Raw genomic sequence first — 18714 nt, 5'->3', positions numbered from 1 at the left:
TAGAGGAGCGTAGACCCACGCGCGTGTGACTTTGGTCTCTTTATGTTACGCGCTCTGATTTGATCACACACCAAAGCAAATAAGCCTGGGGCTGTCGAATTTATCCGCAGTCGGCCTGTTGACCTGAAGAAATTCTTTCAACCAACAGTCGCACGTGGTAAAGCCGTTTGGCTGAAATCTCCCGCCGACTTGCTTCGTTATGGAGTTCACTGGAATTACGAATGGGTTGTAACCAAGGAAGACGGAAAGAATATCTCAAGTATCAACCCCAACCCAACGCGGGTAAAATCCCTTCTTCGATCAAACAGTGGCGTGATAAAAACGGCGGCACGTACGTCGTAATAGGCGTGATGTACATTCCAAATGATGTAACGCCCGTTACAACAAGCATTCGGTTCAAACGTAACTGTAAATGTCAATTGTTTGTCTTTGATCAGGAGGAATAGTTGTATGCTATTTGCTTCGCGGATTATGGTAGGTATCTCTAATGAAATTCCTCCCTGTCTTGAAATGGCCAACCTTGGATAATCTTCTCCTTCTCATTTGGATCGGCATCATTAAAGAACTTCGATTTGAGCGTCTCGTTCTGTTTCACGGCGTGGTCATACATTTCTGTTCGTACCCAGCCTTCCTCACTCAGACCACCGAGCTCGTCACGCCAGTAGTTGACAAGGGCTGTCGCGTCGAACCATGTTGGCTCCTCTTCGAAGTGTTTCTTCAATTCTGCCTCAGGAAAATCTATGGGACACTTTTCGATTTTGGTTGGTAAAAGGGACCAGTATTCATGTATCCGAATAAGGGCTCCCCGCAAGGTCATAAGGTTGCCATTCCACTGCCGGCCGGCGTATTCAACAAGATGCTGACGGGGAAGAAGTAGGGGGTCATAAAAGGCGGACAAGTGCAGCTTGTTTTTCGCACCATTAAAGACGCGGTAAAAGTAGAAAAGACGTTGACGTCGGAGTAGCTCATCAACCCGGCTCTTTATTTCAGAATCCAAGGAGTCATACCCTTCTGGTGGTTTAGGTGCTTCAAGCGTCTCTGGTGGCTCCGCGTCGGGATTCTCGAATAACTTAGGATGTCCAGCGGCCAGTAACAACGGTGTGATAACAGTGTGCTGCCAATCAATAATTTTGGTGATTTCGAAGGTTTCAGGACGTACAAACACGTTGCTAGGTGTGAGATCTGGGTTATCATTAGCCTGCACCAGTGACTTCCAAAGAGAAGTGAAGCGGAAAGGGGAGAGGGGATTAGAGAAGAGAGGAAGAAAAAAGGTACCTGGGTGGCGAATAGTAGGTTTATTATTTGGATCCTGAGGGTCTCTGGGAAGAATATACGGACATATTGTCAAATATTTTTGCAGAAGATCCGAATAGTCCTTCGGGCACTCTACACCAGGAAGAAGCGCGTTATGAGGGTATTCTTTCACAAGAGGCTTTCCGAATTTTTGAGTCCATTCCAGTTCACGCTTGCCAATCGCTTGAAGATACTCATGCGGCTCATTCCCTGTTGAGCTTGTCAGTAGTCAACATAGTGCAATAAGGACAATATGCAATGGCGAATGCCTACAGGGGCCATGATCCACACCCTCTAACTGGGCACGTCGGCCATACCAAAACATGTAATCTACAATGGGTCCAATGCAGAAAGTATCCGAGTCACCATCGGGGTCCGGAGTTCCAGGAGCATACAGGTTGGCCTGCACTTCTAGCGGAATGTCCTTTTTGAAGTACAGGCTTCCAATAGAACCAAATGGGATGCTGAATAACTTCTTCTCGATTCCGACAATCCCAAGAGCTATATCGCGTTGTTGCTCCTTTGTCATGTCAAACCATTTTGTATCCAGCCCCATGTCGATCACGAATTCCATGACGATGTATTCAACCCCAACAGCATTGTCGGGTGTGGACGACCATCCATATACATCAGGCACAGGGATGCCTTTCTGTCGAAGAAATGCAAGGGTTGCCACCTCGCTCGCTGTAGCGTACTTTTTTGGTACCAAGAAGTTGTATGGAATCTTGACTACCGTTTTGAAGCCGTCCTCTAGTGTAAGAAGAAAAACCCGGTTGAAACCACCCTCTGAAAGTTTCACTAAGTCGACAACTTTGCCGCGGCCAGTATGTGTGCTGACGACGTCTTTCAAAGCCGCAACATCAAACTCAACATATCTTTCTTGGAGCCGCATTTGTTCGTTGTAAAGAAACCGCCCCGAAGAGTAGGAGAAAAGCTCTCCTTTAGGTTTTCCCTCTACTAGGCGACAAATGTCAGCCGAACTCAAATAAAGACAGTTTTATTCAAGGGCCCTAACCCGTCATGATTCGACGTCCGATGGTAAAACTTCTCGATAGCGGCTTGTTGGGCGCTAGCCGGCAGGAAATAAAGGCCGACGACAGTCGTCCGAATCGAGCGCACACGGAAAAGCTGAGAGGCTGCATGAAGATAAAATACCCAGGGACGTATAAGGCCACCAACTGCGAGCGGAGGATAGTGCGGAAATTATCGGCGGTTTGTCTCAGCGTGAAGCTGTGGAGGGATAAATACGCACAACCCACCCCAAAAAAATTCTGCACATCTAAATCTCTAGTCTCTGTAGTGACCCCAATATCAGTGACATCAAGCCTCGCATATTTGCCCATACGAGCAGCTATCAGGTACAACTCAGTTTACATATAATCCATATAAATTCTTTTCATCCATGTCAGACACTTTCTTAGAGTCGATCGGGAAGGAGGACACCATATACCGTGATGAGGCTGGATTCGATGACAACTTCAAGCTCGACATCGATTTTGCGAAGATGGAGTTTGTGGAAACCCTCAAGGTCTCAGAAGCATCCTCCATATTTCATGTCAACTACTGTGGCGAGCCACGGGTCTTGAAAGTGGTATGTACCTTCATTTAGCATATGCACATTCCTTAGCCTGGTGTCATTTTTCCTGATCATCATGATGCAACGCAGTTCCACAATAATGGGGATCCTGGGTACGCCTGCAATCACATTCAAGACTTGAGCCGCTCTCGCTGCGAGATCAGAGCGTATTGCAGGCTTAAACAGTCCAAAATATGTGATTCTGGCACTGTGCCCAATTTCTATGGTTTTATGCTAGCCATCGACCCAGCCAACTGTGCTCCTTATCTTGATGCCTTTCGACATGACACAGATTTTCCATCTGCCATTTTGATTGAGTACCTGCCAAAGCCTTTGGAAATGAACTGTGTTACTTATACAGCAGAACGTATGCAGAAAGCTGTCATTGGCATTCAGAAAATTCATTCGGCTTTAGTTGAGCATAATGATCCTTACCCAAAGAATATCCTCATTGTTCCTAGTGATCAAGGTGATCAAGAGAGGGTTATATGGGTTGATTTTGATATTGCGATTGTTTATCCCAATGACACGTACATTGAAACGAGGCGAAGTGGCCGGATTGAGTTTGAAACTGAAGTTGTTGAAAGCTTCGGACGGCTACTTGTTCGTCTCCGCAGGCAACACATCTCTCCATTTTCCTGATTCAATAGAGACTGACAAGTTTTATAGGAAAAAGATCAAAAACAGGGTCTGCCTCCAAACACGAAATACTACTAGGAACGACTCTTTAGCCTCCGCACGGACACACACACCACACACACATACTCACTCACTCACTCACTCACTCACTCACAAAAGACTGCATTATGGAAGCCGCCAGTCATCATCCGCCGCGCTTAACATCCCAAGATACCAAAGTCCCAGCAAAATAGTCAAACGCCCAGGCCCTTCTGCTTCCCATGGTATAGCCTGTGCAACCAGTAGGTTGCCATTCCCATCAAGCCTTTTAATTGGTATCAATTCAGTGTCTGACAAGACAAAACCATGCCGTGCATGATGCTGTCCCATGTAATAATTTACCTGAGACAGAACTTGCAAATACTCTCTGCGATCTCCTGGTACTAAAGATGTCCTGTACCCAGATTCCCACTTCCATGATACTTTTAGATCACCAGGACAGCGATTTGGTGAGGAATTCGGTGCACTGTCAGCTTGCAAAAATGCGATGTCTGGTCGGAAGTTGTTGATGATAGTTGCTGCATCACCAATATCAACTGTAATAGGAGTAAGATGCAGATTTGCAAGATTAGGTGCAAGGGACTGGAAGCCAGCTCGCAGCGCACGACGCAATCGACTCTGGATGTAGGTGTTAAAACTGTGGTTCCCCACTATGTTGCGGCTGGTGGTCGCAGTGTATAGGTGGTGGGTTGAGTGGCCACACCACCACACCCACGGGTATATATATCATGAGCGCGACTATTTAACAAATAGTTATGTTGGCTTTTTGCTATGGATAACCTAGTGATCATAATGCTATCTTATCACAAATCGGAGAGCGAACATCGGCTCCGTGTTTATCGGCTGTGGGGGGGAGTTTGGCATTGGTTCACTCGCAATTTGTGTTTGACGAAGTAAGATCCCATAGGCGATGTATGATATGAGCGTATGTGAATCCTGACCACTGACCAACACTGTTGGTATCGCCCCAATTATAGTTTGGGTTTCTTGTATTGAGTGTCTCGTTGGTATTTGGGGTGAGCAGGAGGTGCCACCATGAGGTAGTTTAAAAGAGTCTGGTTGTTGGCCATGGCTGCTGCTGAATTTTGAATGACTAAAGAAGGTACATAGTGAGGAGAACCGCGGGGCATCTTGTAAACCTAACGCCGCACTGTAAGAGAGGTTGAGCCTGGTTGGTTGTTTGTTGTCTATCTTGTAGTAGTAGCTAATATATATATGGGTGTGTTGGTCACGTGGGTAGTCAGTTGTTAGGCATAGCATGTTGATAGCAGAACTCACCAAGTTCTTGACACATGTTGTGTTGCTCTCGTTTAGCTAGTTAACAATGACAGAACAACGTTATCCTCCTACAATAGTTTTCCTTCCCCCTTTCCCTTAGCATAGGTATCCCATATAAAATACCTTAGAAGCCCCGCCTATATCTTAGAAGAGTAAACCAACAATAAACCAATCATGTGTATCTCATACGACGTGGGAATATCGTATCTTCAACATGTTGCGGATTCAAATTCTGAGCTGTCTTTTACTGATTTCCCTTTGACCCTTTCATTCCCCCTCTCACTGCTCATCCCACTCACCACTGCTTTGCCCTTGCCCTTGCCCTTGCCCTTGGGTTTTCGGCCACCTTTATTTTTTCCCTTCTTGAGCTTCTCATCGGATCTGCATGCATGCTGGTGGCGGGACCGATCATGTTGTTTCTTCTCCAACTCCAGCTCTTTCACCAGCTGCTCAATATCTATGCTGGAATCTTGTCCATCATCACCCCCCTCAACTGTGCCATTGGCCGCATGTTCATATTCGGAAAGTTTAATATACTCCCCAAGCTCTTTTGCGTCGAGCATGAACATGATTTCTGTATCCCTCTCTCTATTTTTCCAGATGATTCCCATATCTTCTTTCGACGATAACCCCCTTGTCGTACGGCCTGCATTCACCGTCGTCATTGGATGTCTTTCCAATTCTGTAACTCTCAAGAAATCCTTTCCTTGAGTCCCTTGAATAGTGAGGAAAGCTTTCTGCGCTCTTGATAGGAACACCATCGCTCTACCTATGTCAGAATGCCAGGTACAGATGTTCGCACAATGTTCCAAGATCCGAGCGAAGCGGCTGTCAGTCATACCACTCTTGAGGTGTATGTCCAGGAGTGTGTGGGCCATCTGCAAGATACCAGCCGGCTCTGTATCTATTGCTTGCTCCATGAATATAATCGGAAGCTTTAAGAGTATGAGCTCCAAACCTGCTTCGGTTGCAGGGTCTTCCTTTTCACAGAGCCGGCAGGAACATTCGAACCCATATTCCTGCAATAGAAACTGCTGGCGGCTAGCTATATCCATGTATAGACTCTCATAGGGGATTGTAATCTCCTCCCCTTCTTCTATGCTTCTACAAGCATATACGGTCAAGAAATCTCTCTCCTTTCTGTTCCCGTTGGAAGCTGGAGCGGACAATGAGTGTTGTGCATTCGGAAGGCAGGAATGGTTGAGGTACGCAGAATCCAAACCCAGAGCACGGCCTTTGGCGGGGATGGGAATAGACCCTCGCTCGAAAATAGCAGCAATCGGGCCCCATGTTTCTTTCGAGAGATGGGGAAGCTGGAAAAATTTGCGACTGAATGCTGGATTCTTGACGGCCTTTAATTGCTGGGCAAGGTGGTTGCTGTACGCCTGTACTGAACCATCCACAGACTGAAGCGTAGTTTTAGACACCATGACTTCTTCGCAGATTATACACTCCCCTTCCTTAAAGCTCTTCTTCGCGACAAGTCCCAAACCTCTGTTCCCGCAATCCCTATTCTCATATATTGGCGCATTTTTCGGCAATGCCGCTAGATTTAACAGCATTCTGATATCAGGGTTTCTCTTTTTGCAATTTATCTGCAAAAAGGTTCCAATTGCTGTCAGCTTCTTATCCCAAAAGGTGCTCCAGTAGTTGCGTCGTCGACTGCGTCTGTCGCTCCTCCTCAGATCATGTAGGATCACTCACGTAAAGGCTCAATCGATGTTCGGAGCTATTCGTCGCGGGCGCGTTAGAAGCAAATCTTTACCACGGCTCTCCTGCACAGCCTGCGGGATAGAAACCAAGAGGGATAGATGGTATTCCCAGAAGGAAATATGAAGAGAGTATAGAATGAGGAATTTTACACGTTGTTTTGGCAAGGGAAGATGGCATATAAGTTGTCAACTGTCATTGACATCCATCACTGTGTGTGAGTGTAAACTCACCCCCCCCTTTTTTTGTCAAAGCAAACAAACTGCCATGTTTGGCATCAGATTCCATGGTGATTAGACACAGATAGAGACTACCACTTTCTGCAATGTTTGCATGGCAAGAGTTAGACACAACTTGCACATAGTTTAATAATAGTAGTTTTCCTTATTCAAGCTTCCTCTATGCTGTCTTTGTCATATGTGCGTGGTTGTCTGATCTTGACCTGTTAGTTATATGTCTAGTTGGGAAAACAAGTAGAAATAAAAGTGACAAAGACAGAAGACCCATGAAGATATAATTAAAACTAAATGTTATCAAAGAAGAACCATTGTACGCCATTGAAGCACACTACTGAACCTGAATAATTCATCTATGGATAGCTCTATATCCGCCCTGAAGCTGAAGTTCAATTTTCGATAGTAATAAGTGCATATGGATCAAATCCACTGTCAAGATTGACACAACAACAACATCACTCTCATCCACAGATAATAATGTCAAACAAGATGTATATGGAAAAATAACAAGAAGATGCATTGCCTGTAATTACCATAAACTAGGAAAACGTAGCTATTCTTCGTACCGGTACCCGCCTCATATAAGTTCAAATCCAGAACTGATTATACTTCAGGTCAACCAAGGTCGACGTTCAGATGCGGATTAGGAAGTGGTAGTAGTACATCAAACGATCGGTACTAGTGTCAGTCTCTTCGTTTGAACCACCGGGTTCCGCTAAGCCCGCTAGCAGAATGTCATGTTGGATGAATGAATAAGTCGTCATCGTAGGATGCAATACTATTGTACCCAGTTGCTTCTTCGGTTGGAGTACTAGAGGGAGTAGGCTGGCCCAAGCGGATATCAGGAATTGCAGTTTCGCCTGGGTGCTCGAAATTGCTGTAGACGAATAAATTCTCAGAGATATTGCCATTCGGTGAAATACTGGAGGAGCCGGCGGGCGATACCAGTGGATAAGCTGGGGGTTTATTGGAGGCATCTTCGGCGGTGAAGCACCCAAGTTGTAATTGTGTCAGAAATGATACTTGCTTTGCAAAGGCTTCCAGCTGAATCCGCTGTCTTTCCACGGTCGATTGTAGCATTGCAATCGCTGCCATTGGCGATGCTGCGTTGGGGTCCGGTTGAGAATCACCACCAACACAGTGAGGTTGGAGTTTCGAAGATCTCCAATTGGATGGGGACGGGTCGCATGTATTTGCTGATCCTGAAGCATCCCAATCCTGTTGAAAAAATCCATCCGCGTGAGTATTCAACCGGGGTAACATCGATCGAAATGTTGGTTCCCAATCTAGACTATATCAGTACTCTTGCCAGAAGTCTATATCTGAATACCTGAATGAATTGTGCTTGGATTGTGCATGTATATGAGGAAAACATAGTAAACCAAAAAGAGAATTAGGCTAACATGGAGATTCCGGCATATCCACCCCTGGGAACCTCTTTCGCCACAAGGCGGCCCATTTATCTTCCTGGGAGCACTGAAGCTTGACAAAACAATTTGCAGTGTGACTGGCTTGGAGGTTTTCACTCTCAAAGGTTCTAAAACAACTGCTACAAACGTGCTCATCATGAGTCCGAGAAAGATGTCTCCTACCGATTCATTAGCACGAAATTCATGATGAACGAACAGTGAAAAAAGTTCAAAGGGAAACTTTGAGAAAGCTTTCACGTACGTGAGCAGTGAAAAGAATTTGAAGCTGGTCCCGGAACACGTCAAATATTTTCGATCATGGTCTCCATGATACGTCTCTGGGTCATACTTATGATAGACACATGCGAATTGTCGTTGACCGGATCCAGGGCTTAGATGCCGGAATCGTTTCCTTTTACGGTTGTTGTCGCCGTCATCGTCTTCGTCCTGGGAGTTATTTTCGCTGTCATCGCAGTTACCGTATCCTGCCCTCCCGTGCCTATCTCCTCCATTCCCAGAGATAGAAGTCGATGAAGGGTAGGACGAATTACTTTTTATACCGCTCCCATAATTTGACCCTCCGTTTTGTCCGTTGGCATGGTTTGAGATCCCCTGAGGACTCTCATGGTTACTCTTTTCCAGATATACCGAGTCATATATTCGGCCCTTCTCGCGAAGTTGAGTTTCCGTGGAATCATCCTTCTGAGGGTCATAGGAAGGTAGGGTTTCGGTGTCACGCATCGCATTGATCTCCCACGTAAAACAATTTACCACCAACGGCAACGAATCTTTCAGCGGATGGGGATTTAGTTGATTAATTAAATCCCCGTTGTCAAGATTAGTTGCCCTGTTTAGGGATGGGGATGTACAACTATCCACATTGGATACAGGGGAGGATTGATATATTTGACATTCAGTCTCCGAACTTGGGCAGATGTCTTGCACCGCACATTCAAATCCATTCTGATTGGATTTCACCTCCCCGGAATCTGAGTACTGGGGAGGGACAGAGCCCGCAGAAAGGCTGGCTTGACACAATGACGTTGGGTTTTCTATAACGATGCTGGTGTCGGCAAGTTCGCAACGTGTGGAATCAGGCAGCTCGGAACAATAAGAATCACGACATGGTAAAGGAGAGCCGGGAGGGCTTGAGAAGGGGGGGGAGGGCGATGTCCTTGATGACCGAGACGAGATCGGCGAGGTGAACGATAGGCGAGATGAATTTCGATGGTTTGTTAGCCATTCCTTAGTCCTTGTCAATCTCCCCTTCCGAGCTTTACGATGGAATTCGTGGGGCGCCTTTGGTAACATTTCCAATGAAATACTCGTATCCTCCTGATAATATTGGCCGGCATGGTACCACTCATGGGGACCCGTAGAATACTCCGAACTGGCCACCAAGAGCCCCGTTTCATGTCTTCGAAATATCGTTTCCTGGATGGGAGCGTAGCTCTGCCATCTCTGAATGTGTACTCTCTGACCAAAAACTGGCGGTCTTCCTGATCCGTCAAATGGCTCAGCTTCTGCCTTTGGGTTCGCATCGATGAATGAGCCAGAATCCACTTCGGCCTGCATTTGTAACCAACTATCCCGCCATCTCTCCAACAATTTTGAGAGAATCAATGGGCCCTTCGCCGCCGAGACATCTTTTGCTTCCCACTACATTGGTTAATTAGCAACAGCCGCTATATCAACAACGAGAATATAACATGACGTATTGTACAAAGGTGTCGGGTCTTTGGGGCATAACTATCCACGTCTAGGGATTGAGTACTACCTTTGGCGTGCTGTTTTCATGTTCTGGCCAACTCCAAGGAGTATCTTCAGTGAGTGAAGATGTCCAACTATATTTTCCTCGGACGCAATGAATGCCACGGCTGGCGGAAATATGAGGCATGCTGGATATCTTCACGTCGGGGAATTGAAATATTTTATGTCAAACGTTGATTTTTCGAAGGAAAACCTTGAATCGTGCTTCAACCATGTCTCATTGGAATTCTCCAGCAGCAAACATTTTTGAAGTTCGAGGAGGTCCTTTTTATTCTCCTCATTTTCGTAGCCTTTTGTCAATAGTCAAGATATTTCGCAAGCGTTTTGCCTAAATGGCAAAAACATTGACCGGAAACCGTCTGCGTTGGCATAAGGATTGACCAAACAGATGATACTTCCTTATATCAGGGAGATCTTGCTGCAGGTGCTTGCTTAACCTGGAACGCCCTTACCCCTGCAAAAGGACTGACTGACTAAGCATGTTGTGGCTGAAAATGCTGAAGCCTGGCTCTGGCCTGGCTCCGCAGTCCTCTAATACCTACTGTATTGATATGTTTTAGTGTAATTTATGTAATATATTTGATCTAACTAACCAATGAAAAGAGAAGGGAACTTCCGCCAACAATATGGCTTTTCAGGTAGCCAGTATAGAACTGACAACCATGTGTGATTGGTGAGCATGTGAGTTTCATAGGAAGCTCGATACTGATTTGCTAGGTCAATCCCATTCATATAATGATTGTAGTCATTGATAATGATAGAAATCTTCATAGCTTGTTCAAATTTATCACCGCATAGATATCAGATCTGTGGGGCATTTGTGGTCCCCCACTATGCTGCGGCTGGCTAGCGGTCGCAGCGCATAAGGACCACTCCCACGGGTATCCGAGGAGGGAATTAGCAATTCGTGAGCTTGCGCGGTCAGACACGACGCTAAGGGCTTGTTCGGTAAAAAGTGGATATTTGCCTTTTGACAGTGTAAACCTTCATTATCGCTGCCTTTCCCTATGAATATTAATCTGCTTGGCATTCTGGTATTACTTTTATTACTTACAAGTGGTTTTTATTGATGGAATTGATCCCAGACCGTTTCTGAATAATTCAAAAGCTGTCTGGCTTATGAACTGTAAACAGTAGTAAAATCACATTATTATCTTTTCATGCAAGACAGAGAACTTCATTTTGAGGGATAATATACAGAGTATTAAACAATGAAGAGAATATAAGCAGATAATTTAGAGTTCTTTAGTTCTTGTAAAAGAGATGGCAGATTGATAGAATGAGTGATTCCACAAGCTCTAATTCCTTGCTTTCACGGATAGTGGAATAGAGCAACAGAGATGAAGTAGTTGTCCATATAAATTGAGTAGCCAGCTACCTCTTTACTGTTATTCAACTCTAAATGCTGCGCGGAGCTCTGTTGCTGATTGGAATGCTGCTGCCTAGAGAACTGGAAATACCTTTGAATACTGTGATTCTGCAGAATGTCGTGAGTAGAAAGGTGGATTCTTGCAGCTGAAAGATGAAGTACTGTACAGCGTACAAAGTATCCCTTCGTCTGGCCGCCAGGCACAATTAGCGCAATACAATTAGTGTATTAACTAAGTTGTTAGTTCAGAAGTACCAACCAATAATTTCTCATACTAAACTCTATGTAATCTGATTTGCTGATACAAGATCCACTATCTCAAGCAAGTCATACAGACAAATGAGCCACTTTGTACCACCATATCAAAATTTGTATGTAATGCTACTTTATAAAACAAACACTACAAACATGAGAAAGTAACATCATATACTCCATACAAATTTCAGTGTGGTGATACAAAGTGGCACTCACAGTTCACTTATCAACTATATTAATTCATTCAGATCTGAATCATCATTGAATTTCTCTGTCATTTACTCAAACTTGTATCTGAAGAGGAATAAGAATAGAGCTTCAAGAACAAGATCTGATTGTGCTGTATGTAATAATATCCCCCTCTATTATTCTATATCTTAATTAGAACTAGATCAAATAGATTATATATATTACAGAAAAACATACCAATACAGGCAATCTCTCATATAATCCAGTAGATTTTCTGGTTTTAATACACTAATGTACACGCTAAAAAACGGCGCTAATTGTGCCTGGCGGCCAGACGAAGGGATAAAAGGTGTTTAGTGTGTGTAGATTTTATTGAGGGAGTGGGCTGAGCAGCATGGTTTATTTTTCAGACAACTTTTAATAAACCAGGTGTTTCCGCTGATTCCCCCAGACGAGGATGCGTCCGCAGGCCTGCAAGATCAGCAACATGGGCTGCGAGGTGCCAGAAAAGTTGATGCAATTGTATTCTAACGTCATATTTTGATCTCAACTGATGCCTTTGAAAGATTCATCGAGATCCGCCGTCCAGCGCGAGCCAGCTTGATGGTGTAAAAGAAAGGGCGTTGCTTTCGCACAGCACTCAACTGTCCGTTTAGGTAGTCGTGTCAACTTGATTGAACTCATGAAAAACGACCTATCCATCTTATTTATTCCGGGCCTGTTTTAGGGATCCGAAAAATTTCAATTGCGGGTTTCTCGCTGGTGCCCATGTGGCAAGCAATGTTATCGGCGGTTACGAAAAGGATGTTCCGTGCCAGATGTTGTAGATTCAGAGGGCTTAGGAAGCACCAATTGCCCTGGCACCAGGCCTCACCCTCAAAGCTGCCTTAAGCAACGGGGCGTTTTGCGCTTCCGGAAGTTGCATGGATAGTTTTGTTTACTCAGGCATTAGGGAGAAAAGAGAGAAGACAATGGGTCAAACAATTTTTGCCCAGTTTCATCCAGTAATTATATGATGTTCACTTACGATTTTGTCAAGTTCGATTGATCTGCACGAAGAAAAAAAATTAAAAATAAAAAAAATAAAAATAAAAACATGTACGCCCTTCTATGTACAAGTTCATAATTCATACCTCAATCGAGTAGCTATGCCTTTGGTCTTTTTTTTTTCAATAAATTAGCCACACATTCACAGGCTAGAAAGAAGGTTAAAATGAACAACGGGTTGCGAGGGTAGGTGAAGGGTTTCATGAGAGAGGAAGTGTAAATCCGGGAGGAACAAAAACCGCCTGAAAAAAAAATAAAATAAAATAAAAAGAGGAAGAAAAATCACACATGTAAAAGAAGCTGTAATCTGTATTGCTTATTTCCTTACCATTTAACCGATTACTTTCCGGCTTAACATAGACACAAGACGTTAAAGAAGAAAAACAAAATTTTTATAATCAGACCAAGCCAGACCGGGGAAAACAAGGAAAAGAAAAAAAAAGAAGCAAAAATCTTATTACACGGGAACGAAAGATGAATAGACAGAAACCGAAGCTAAAATGAAACGAAAAGGGTGGATAGACCCTCAACACGCGGCCTCACTGAGGCAGACCGACAGAAGAAAACACGCCTGGCTTTATCTCAAAAGCAAATGGAATGTCGCTGGACCAAATCGATATCAAGACGTTCAATGCCAAGTATGAGAGAGCCCCTTAATCATAATAGTCGTCGAACAGCGAAAGAAGAGGAAGAACGGATGTCTAAAATGGAAGGGAGGAGATAGTGGGCGGAAGATGGAGAATTAAAGGTAGAGTCGGCGTCAAATATATATGTTTGTATGAATGTAACTATCATGATCAATCATCTCGTAATCAAGTCTAAGTATTAAGACAAAGTGTTAAAATGGTTTCAAGCAGGATATAGAATGATAATGGAAGTATGGGAGGGAAAATGATGAAAGTGCAACATTTGACAACGGGGTATAGAAGGGTGAACAGAGAGCAGAGGTGTAGAATAGAGAGAGCAAAGTGGGTGTAAACGTCGCGGGGTGGAAGCGTAGCGAAGAGGAGAAAGACAACATTTTATGCGCTAACAATTTGCTCAGGAGTGATGTAATTAAGCTTCTCCTGCGACATGTTATGCCGGGCCGAGCTGTCATTTTGTTTGGGAGAATGAGACGGAGAGCTCCGCTCTGCAGGGCTAGGTTGGCTGTTTGAGCCTAGTGAGGAATTCTTTGTTGAATCTTTAGCATCCTGATCCTGATCCTGGGTTTGATCCTGACTGGATGGAAAGATTTGAGATGCCAGAGTTTGCTGGCCAAGGCTGGGTTGGGCGGTATCGGTTGCTTCCTCGACAACAAAATTGATCGCAATAGGATTGGTTGCGGTAAAAGCCGATCCATCCTCTTCACTTAGGGAGGTGGCCCCTTTGGGGGTTTCAGAAGCGACTCCATGTGATGTGTTTTGATTATTTAAGCTCTTACCAGTCGCTGTGCTGACCGATCGGAGAGAATTTGCCTGCTTGTTATACGCGGGGTCCGAGATGAGGGACTCGGCACCATCGCCGATATTCAGCATTTCAGAAACCCTGGAATCCTCATTTTGTACTGGCTTTCGCAGCTTTAATCGCTGCTCATGAGACATGTTCTGCCATTCCGACCCAAAATTGACAACAGATGCCTTTTTACCATGCAGAGTGAAGCTGCCAGTTCCCCGGCTAAGGCGTTGATTTTCAGCAATGGAGGAACAATTGTCAATCTCTGAAATGGTGGTGGCTGAGTCCTTTCCCTTTTTACTCCGATGGTGATGAGTAATGTTATGGGGTTCCCGAAGACTACGGTGTAAACTTCGACGGCTCTTGCCAGGGTGCTCAGTGGAAACAGGCTCTTCTTGTAGCTTGTCCTTATCGCTATCATCCAAAACTTCGTTAGTTTTTTGAACATTGGGTGAATGGTTGTTAGTAAGGATTCTAGCTTCCCGCAGGAAATGCTCCTCAGCATCATCCAGGACACTGGGTACAGGGGTTGAACGGCCAGATGAGTTAATTGCATAGTTTGAATCGTCGGCTCTGCTGCTATGGATGGAGTTATTGAAGGACGGTTGACGTAGTGAGTTAATGATGGGATCCGTAGATAAAGAAGGTAAGAAGTCCTCTTTCGAGCTCAAAGCTATATGTCCCTTTTGAATGGGACTGGCTTCGGAAGTGGCGATTGATTTCTGGGCACTGGGGCTCCTTTGCTGTGAAGAAATGTTTTGCCGATCCGCACCATAATCCAGAGATACTGGCGTGACAGGTCGAGCAGGTCCAAACGACCGATCACTCCTGGGGGATGTGGGACCGTGACCGGAGATCGAGTCCCCTTTCTCTCGAGTGTGTTGGCTGGAAGGTAGCTGTGAGGAAGAGTATAGAGGATCAAGGCTATGCTTCTCCAGGCATCGACGTTCTTCGACTGACAAGTCAAGTGAAAGCATTTCTCGGTGACACCTTATTCGCGCGATTCCTAACCTAGCCCACTTGATTTTCGCTGATATTCTCCCAGCAGCTAAGATAACTTGATCTCTCGCTTTAGGGTGAATTGGCGTCAGAACTTGGAGGTGGCGCGCATTTCTTAGCAAATCATCAAGATCCTTTTGGGCATCAAACAATTTATCGCCAGCCTCTTTGATTTTGTGCGACATCATTTCCCGACGTGCCACTGAAACTTCTTCGATTAATCCAGGGTCGATTCCACGACTGATCACTGCTGGTTGAGGAGGCAGGGAATTTGAAGTTTCCGAAGATATAGAATCTGCACGAGTTGGCATTCTCTGATCATAACTAGCCCCAATCATTCCTCGCATTCTGACTCCTGTTGTTCGAAAAGTTGCTGCGTAGTTGAGCATCGCAAGCCAATCCAACCTATCAGCCTCATTATTGGCGAGAAATACTTCTTCGAAACCGCCATGGCGGACAAGGAGAAACGCATGTTTATGTTTCTTGTAGCTAGAATCCAATAAGGCGACGGCATCGTGAGTTGACAGAATGGCGTCAGGTTTGAAATCTGTGATGGGAGGTTTGAAGGTAACAGCACGACGTCGACCATATTTGTCACACGATTCGCATTGAACCATCAAAGATTTCACCCACTGGACATCGCGGAAAAAATAAAGCTGCGAACCTGTGAGGAGAGCTCCCCATTCCTGCCAAGGGGATCTAGTTTTCTTTTTCTTGGGATCCTTTCGCGACAGGAGACCGACTTTAGCAACCCTAATATCCACAAGGCCAGGATGTGACTCCAAAGGATTTGCAATACTACTTGTGTTTAAAAAGGCATCAGGTCGGGATCTGGCAGACACTAACTGCAACACAAAAGAGTTATGGAATATGTGGTGCAGAGCTTCCATATCGGGAGTTTGGCCAGGGGCAAATGAGCTGTACGGGTCTTCCATTTCCATGACTTGTTTTAGGTTTGGTCGGAGCGAACCTAGTTTGCCTTCTAATATCAAAGCATACGGATCAATCAGGTCGCGGGAGAAGCTCGGCAGGTTATCAGCGCTTGCAACTTTGAGCAAAGGTTTGCGTGTTTTCGGGGCCATGAGCCTGCCTAGGTTTAGTTCGTCTTCGACGTGGATGAATGGGGTGTATATTATGTTTTCATAGAAGCATTCGAGTATTTCTGCAGATATCCCTTCTCCTTGCGTGTTCCGAACATAGTCTGCCTTCTGCATTTTCCTTTTATTATTTTTATTGAAGACATCCGTATGTAAGATCAACAGGGAAAATCCGATGAAGTAGGCTTGTTCTATAATTTAGTTAGCGCACGACCTTCAACGAAGACTGTAACCACAAATGTATCCGTACCTGCGGAAGTAAAAATGCCTGGATTGCACTCGTGATAACGATCAGCAAAGCTTTGGAGGACCCGATCAATTTGCTGCGTCTCCTTCGGCAGCTCGGCTTCCATAAGAAGTTTCCGGATTGCCATATCAATAGGGTCGCCGAAAAATGAAAATCCACGCATATACTTTCTTAAAGCTGTCGCGTAAAACTCCTCTGCAGATAGTGACAGGATACTGGCAATCGCCCCACGACGAACAGACCCTTCCAACCGAGAAAGGTAAGTGGCTGGGGTATCATCTTCTTCCCTAGCCGGGAACGACACCAAATCCCGTCCTAATGCAACGGAATTGGATTTTGAAGCAATTGATGCAGGGGTACCCGGTGCTCCAAAACTTGGAGAAGCATCACCCGTTCCGTTTAGATCATGATTATGTTTAAAACGAGCCGGAATAGCGAAAAGGTCACTAAAGCTCTTCCGTGCAGATGGATTCGTTGTTGAAGTTCGGTTGGAAGGAACAAGATCGGGCGATGAGTGATGTTGACCATCTTGAATATCGGAAAGAGAGCCTATCGTTGATGACCTTTGTCTGCGTGAAATGCGACCTCGTGTGTTGGGAAAGATGGATGATTTAGCAGAGTGCGCAGACGCGATCGAGTCTTTTCGGAGCAAGGCCGGTCCGGGAGATGAAGTGCCAGGCGTTCCAAAACCCAATGAAGATTGGGATGGAGAAGGAAGTGATGGAAGCGATGGAGCATGCTCATGAGTGTGATCAGTAGAACTGCGAGATTTATTCCCGCCGGTTTGGGGCCGATTGGATTCGGACAACTTCGAGGCTTGCCCTGGAGGCGATATTTTAGCAGGTAATGGGAAGAGTGGACCTTTGCTGCGCTTCAGTCGCGGTAGGCGGAAGAAGGAGCTGGTGCTAGCAGCGGCGCTGGTTTTCGCATAGACACCATGCTCAGCAGAACTCGCGTCTGACCTAGAAGATTCTGAAAACCGGGCACCGGGAACTGGACCACCATCGCCATGTGCACGGACAGCTCCACCGCTCCGTAACGAGGTGGTTGATAGTCTGCCAGGTTCTTCAAAGCTTATGTGAGAAGCTCTGAGGCTTGAAGGGGCGGTTGGTGAGTTATCCACTCCAGAAAAATGTTGAACGGAACTTCCATTTGAGGTATTGGAATTGCTAGGCATGTGGTTATAGTTTCTGGGCGTGGTTGCAGCATGCCCCGAAACAGGTTTCTCCGAGCCAATTTTGAACATGCTCATTCGTTTCGGAGCTGGCGTCTGGTTTGGAAACGTTGGTGATGTAGTGATGATTGTGGGCGCTTGAATATAGGAAATAACAACGGTCAGCAAGGATGCTTTGCTTCAAAGCATTCATGTATTAGAAATGTGGTTTATGGTACTTACGAGGTAATGAAGGGACAGGAGGGGTCCCTGTCTCGTTATATGAGGCAGATAGTTGGGGATCTGATGCATGTCTGAAGCGCATCAAGCTGAATCTGTTCCGCAAGGAGATTTGTTGTTTGGCATTGTGATCTGATGTATTTCTGGAAGCTGCTGGAGGGTTGTCGTGTGGGTGGGATCGCTCAGCGATCCCAGATTCTCCGACCAGCGGTGAATTTGCGTTCGACTCTGACAAACGCGGGATCAGCTGCCCCATTGTGAAAGTCGAACGTGGAATCTGTTCACTGTGACGCACAGGAACAGGCGCAGGACTAAGCGATTGTTGCGGTTGGGAATCGTGACCAACAGGGCCACCAAAGCGAAACCCTTTCCATGTCATGATGTAGAATTTTCCCATAGCCAACACAGTCAACGACTCATGGCATGCGAGGTAGAGAGCAAACCGCTACGCAATGGGTAAGCTCCCTCCGATGGTATGCTCATAGGATCTCTGGCATTCGCAAGCTGGCCGATTCGTTTGTCCAGGAACGGTGTGCGCATGGGGATTTACCAATTCAGGATCGTGGGAGATGATGACAATCAAACGAACGACATTCCAACAGACAACAAGTCAAGAAGGAACCCAGTAATGACGACAAGAAGTGTTATACCCCCAACTCTCCAGGGGATCCTTCAGCAAGATACACCGGAAGATTGGAGAGCAATGTCCGCCTTGTCCTGGTCGTCGTCGATGT

General features: G+C 45.5%; 5 protein-coding genes across 5 annotated transcripts; 1 reads left to right on the top strand and 4 right to left on the bottom strand.

The window, feature by feature from the left end:
- Positions 1 to 484: 484 nt before the first annotated feature.
- HCBG_04544 (phosphotransferase enzyme family protein) lies at positions 485 to 2185 on the bottom strand (the record flags this gene model as incomplete). Its single annotated transcript, XM_045431593.1, has 2 exons — positions 485 to 1503; positions 1567 to 2185. 2 exons carry the CDS (start codon positions 2183 to 2185, stop codon positions 485 to 487), a joined length of 1638 nt encoding a protein of 545 aa, XP_045288146.1.
- Positions 2186 to 2695: 510 nt separating this feature from the next.
- HCBG_04543 (uncharacterized protein) lies at positions 2696 to 3586 on the top strand (the record flags this gene model as incomplete). Its single annotated transcript, XM_045431592.1, has 3 exons — positions 2696 to 2884; positions 2960 to 3472; positions 3539 to 3586. The coding sequence occupies 3 exons, from the start codon at positions 2696 to 2698 to the stop codon at positions 3584 to 3586; spliced, it is 750 nt and encodes a 249-aa protein (XP_045288145.1).
- Positions 3587 to 4518: 932 nt separating this feature from the next.
- On the bottom strand, positions 4519 to 6823 carry HCBG_04542 (uncharacterized protein; the record flags this gene model as incomplete). Its single annotated transcript, XM_045431591.1, has 5 exons — positions 4519 to 4686; positions 4826 to 4861; positions 5125 to 6420; positions 6530 to 6554; positions 6795 to 6823. 5 exons carry the CDS (start codon positions 6821 to 6823, stop codon positions 4519 to 4521), a joined length of 1554 nt encoding a protein of 517 aa, XP_045288144.1.
- Positions 6824 to 7506: 683 nt separating this feature from the next.
- On the bottom strand, positions 7507 to 9927 carry HCBG_04541 (uncharacterized protein; the record flags this gene model as incomplete). The annotated part of the gene is made up of 4 exons (XM_045431590.1): positions 7507 to 8057; positions 8175 to 8359; positions 8443 to 9839; positions 9904 to 9927. The coding sequence occupies 4 exons, from the start codon at positions 9925 to 9927 to the stop codon at positions 7507 to 7509; spliced, it is 2157 nt and encodes a 718-aa protein (XP_045288143.1).
- Positions 9928 to 13565: 3638 nt separating this feature from the next.
- On the bottom strand, positions 13566 to 18359 carry HCBG_04540 (protein transporter sec73; the record flags this gene model as incomplete). Its single annotated transcript, XM_045431589.1, has 3 exons — positions 13566 to 16531; positions 16591 to 17898; positions 17984 to 18359. The coding sequence occupies 3 exons, from the start codon at positions 18357 to 18359 to the stop codon at positions 13833 to 13835; spliced, it is 4383 nt and encodes a 1460-aa protein (XP_045288142.1).
- Positions 18360 to 18714: the final 355 nt, after the last annotated feature.

Source organism: Histoplasma capsulatum, assembly GCF_000150115.1.
Source record: "Histoplasma capsulatum G186AR genomic scaffold supercont2.5, whole genome shotgun sequence".
Classification (NCBI taxonomy): domain Eukaryota; kingdom Fungi; phylum Ascomycota; class Eurotiomycetes; order Onygenales; family Ajellomycetaceae; genus Histoplasma; species Histoplasma capsulatum.
Note: the sequence above shows the minus strand (reverse complement) of the source record. Positions and strands in the feature narration are given on the sequence as shown.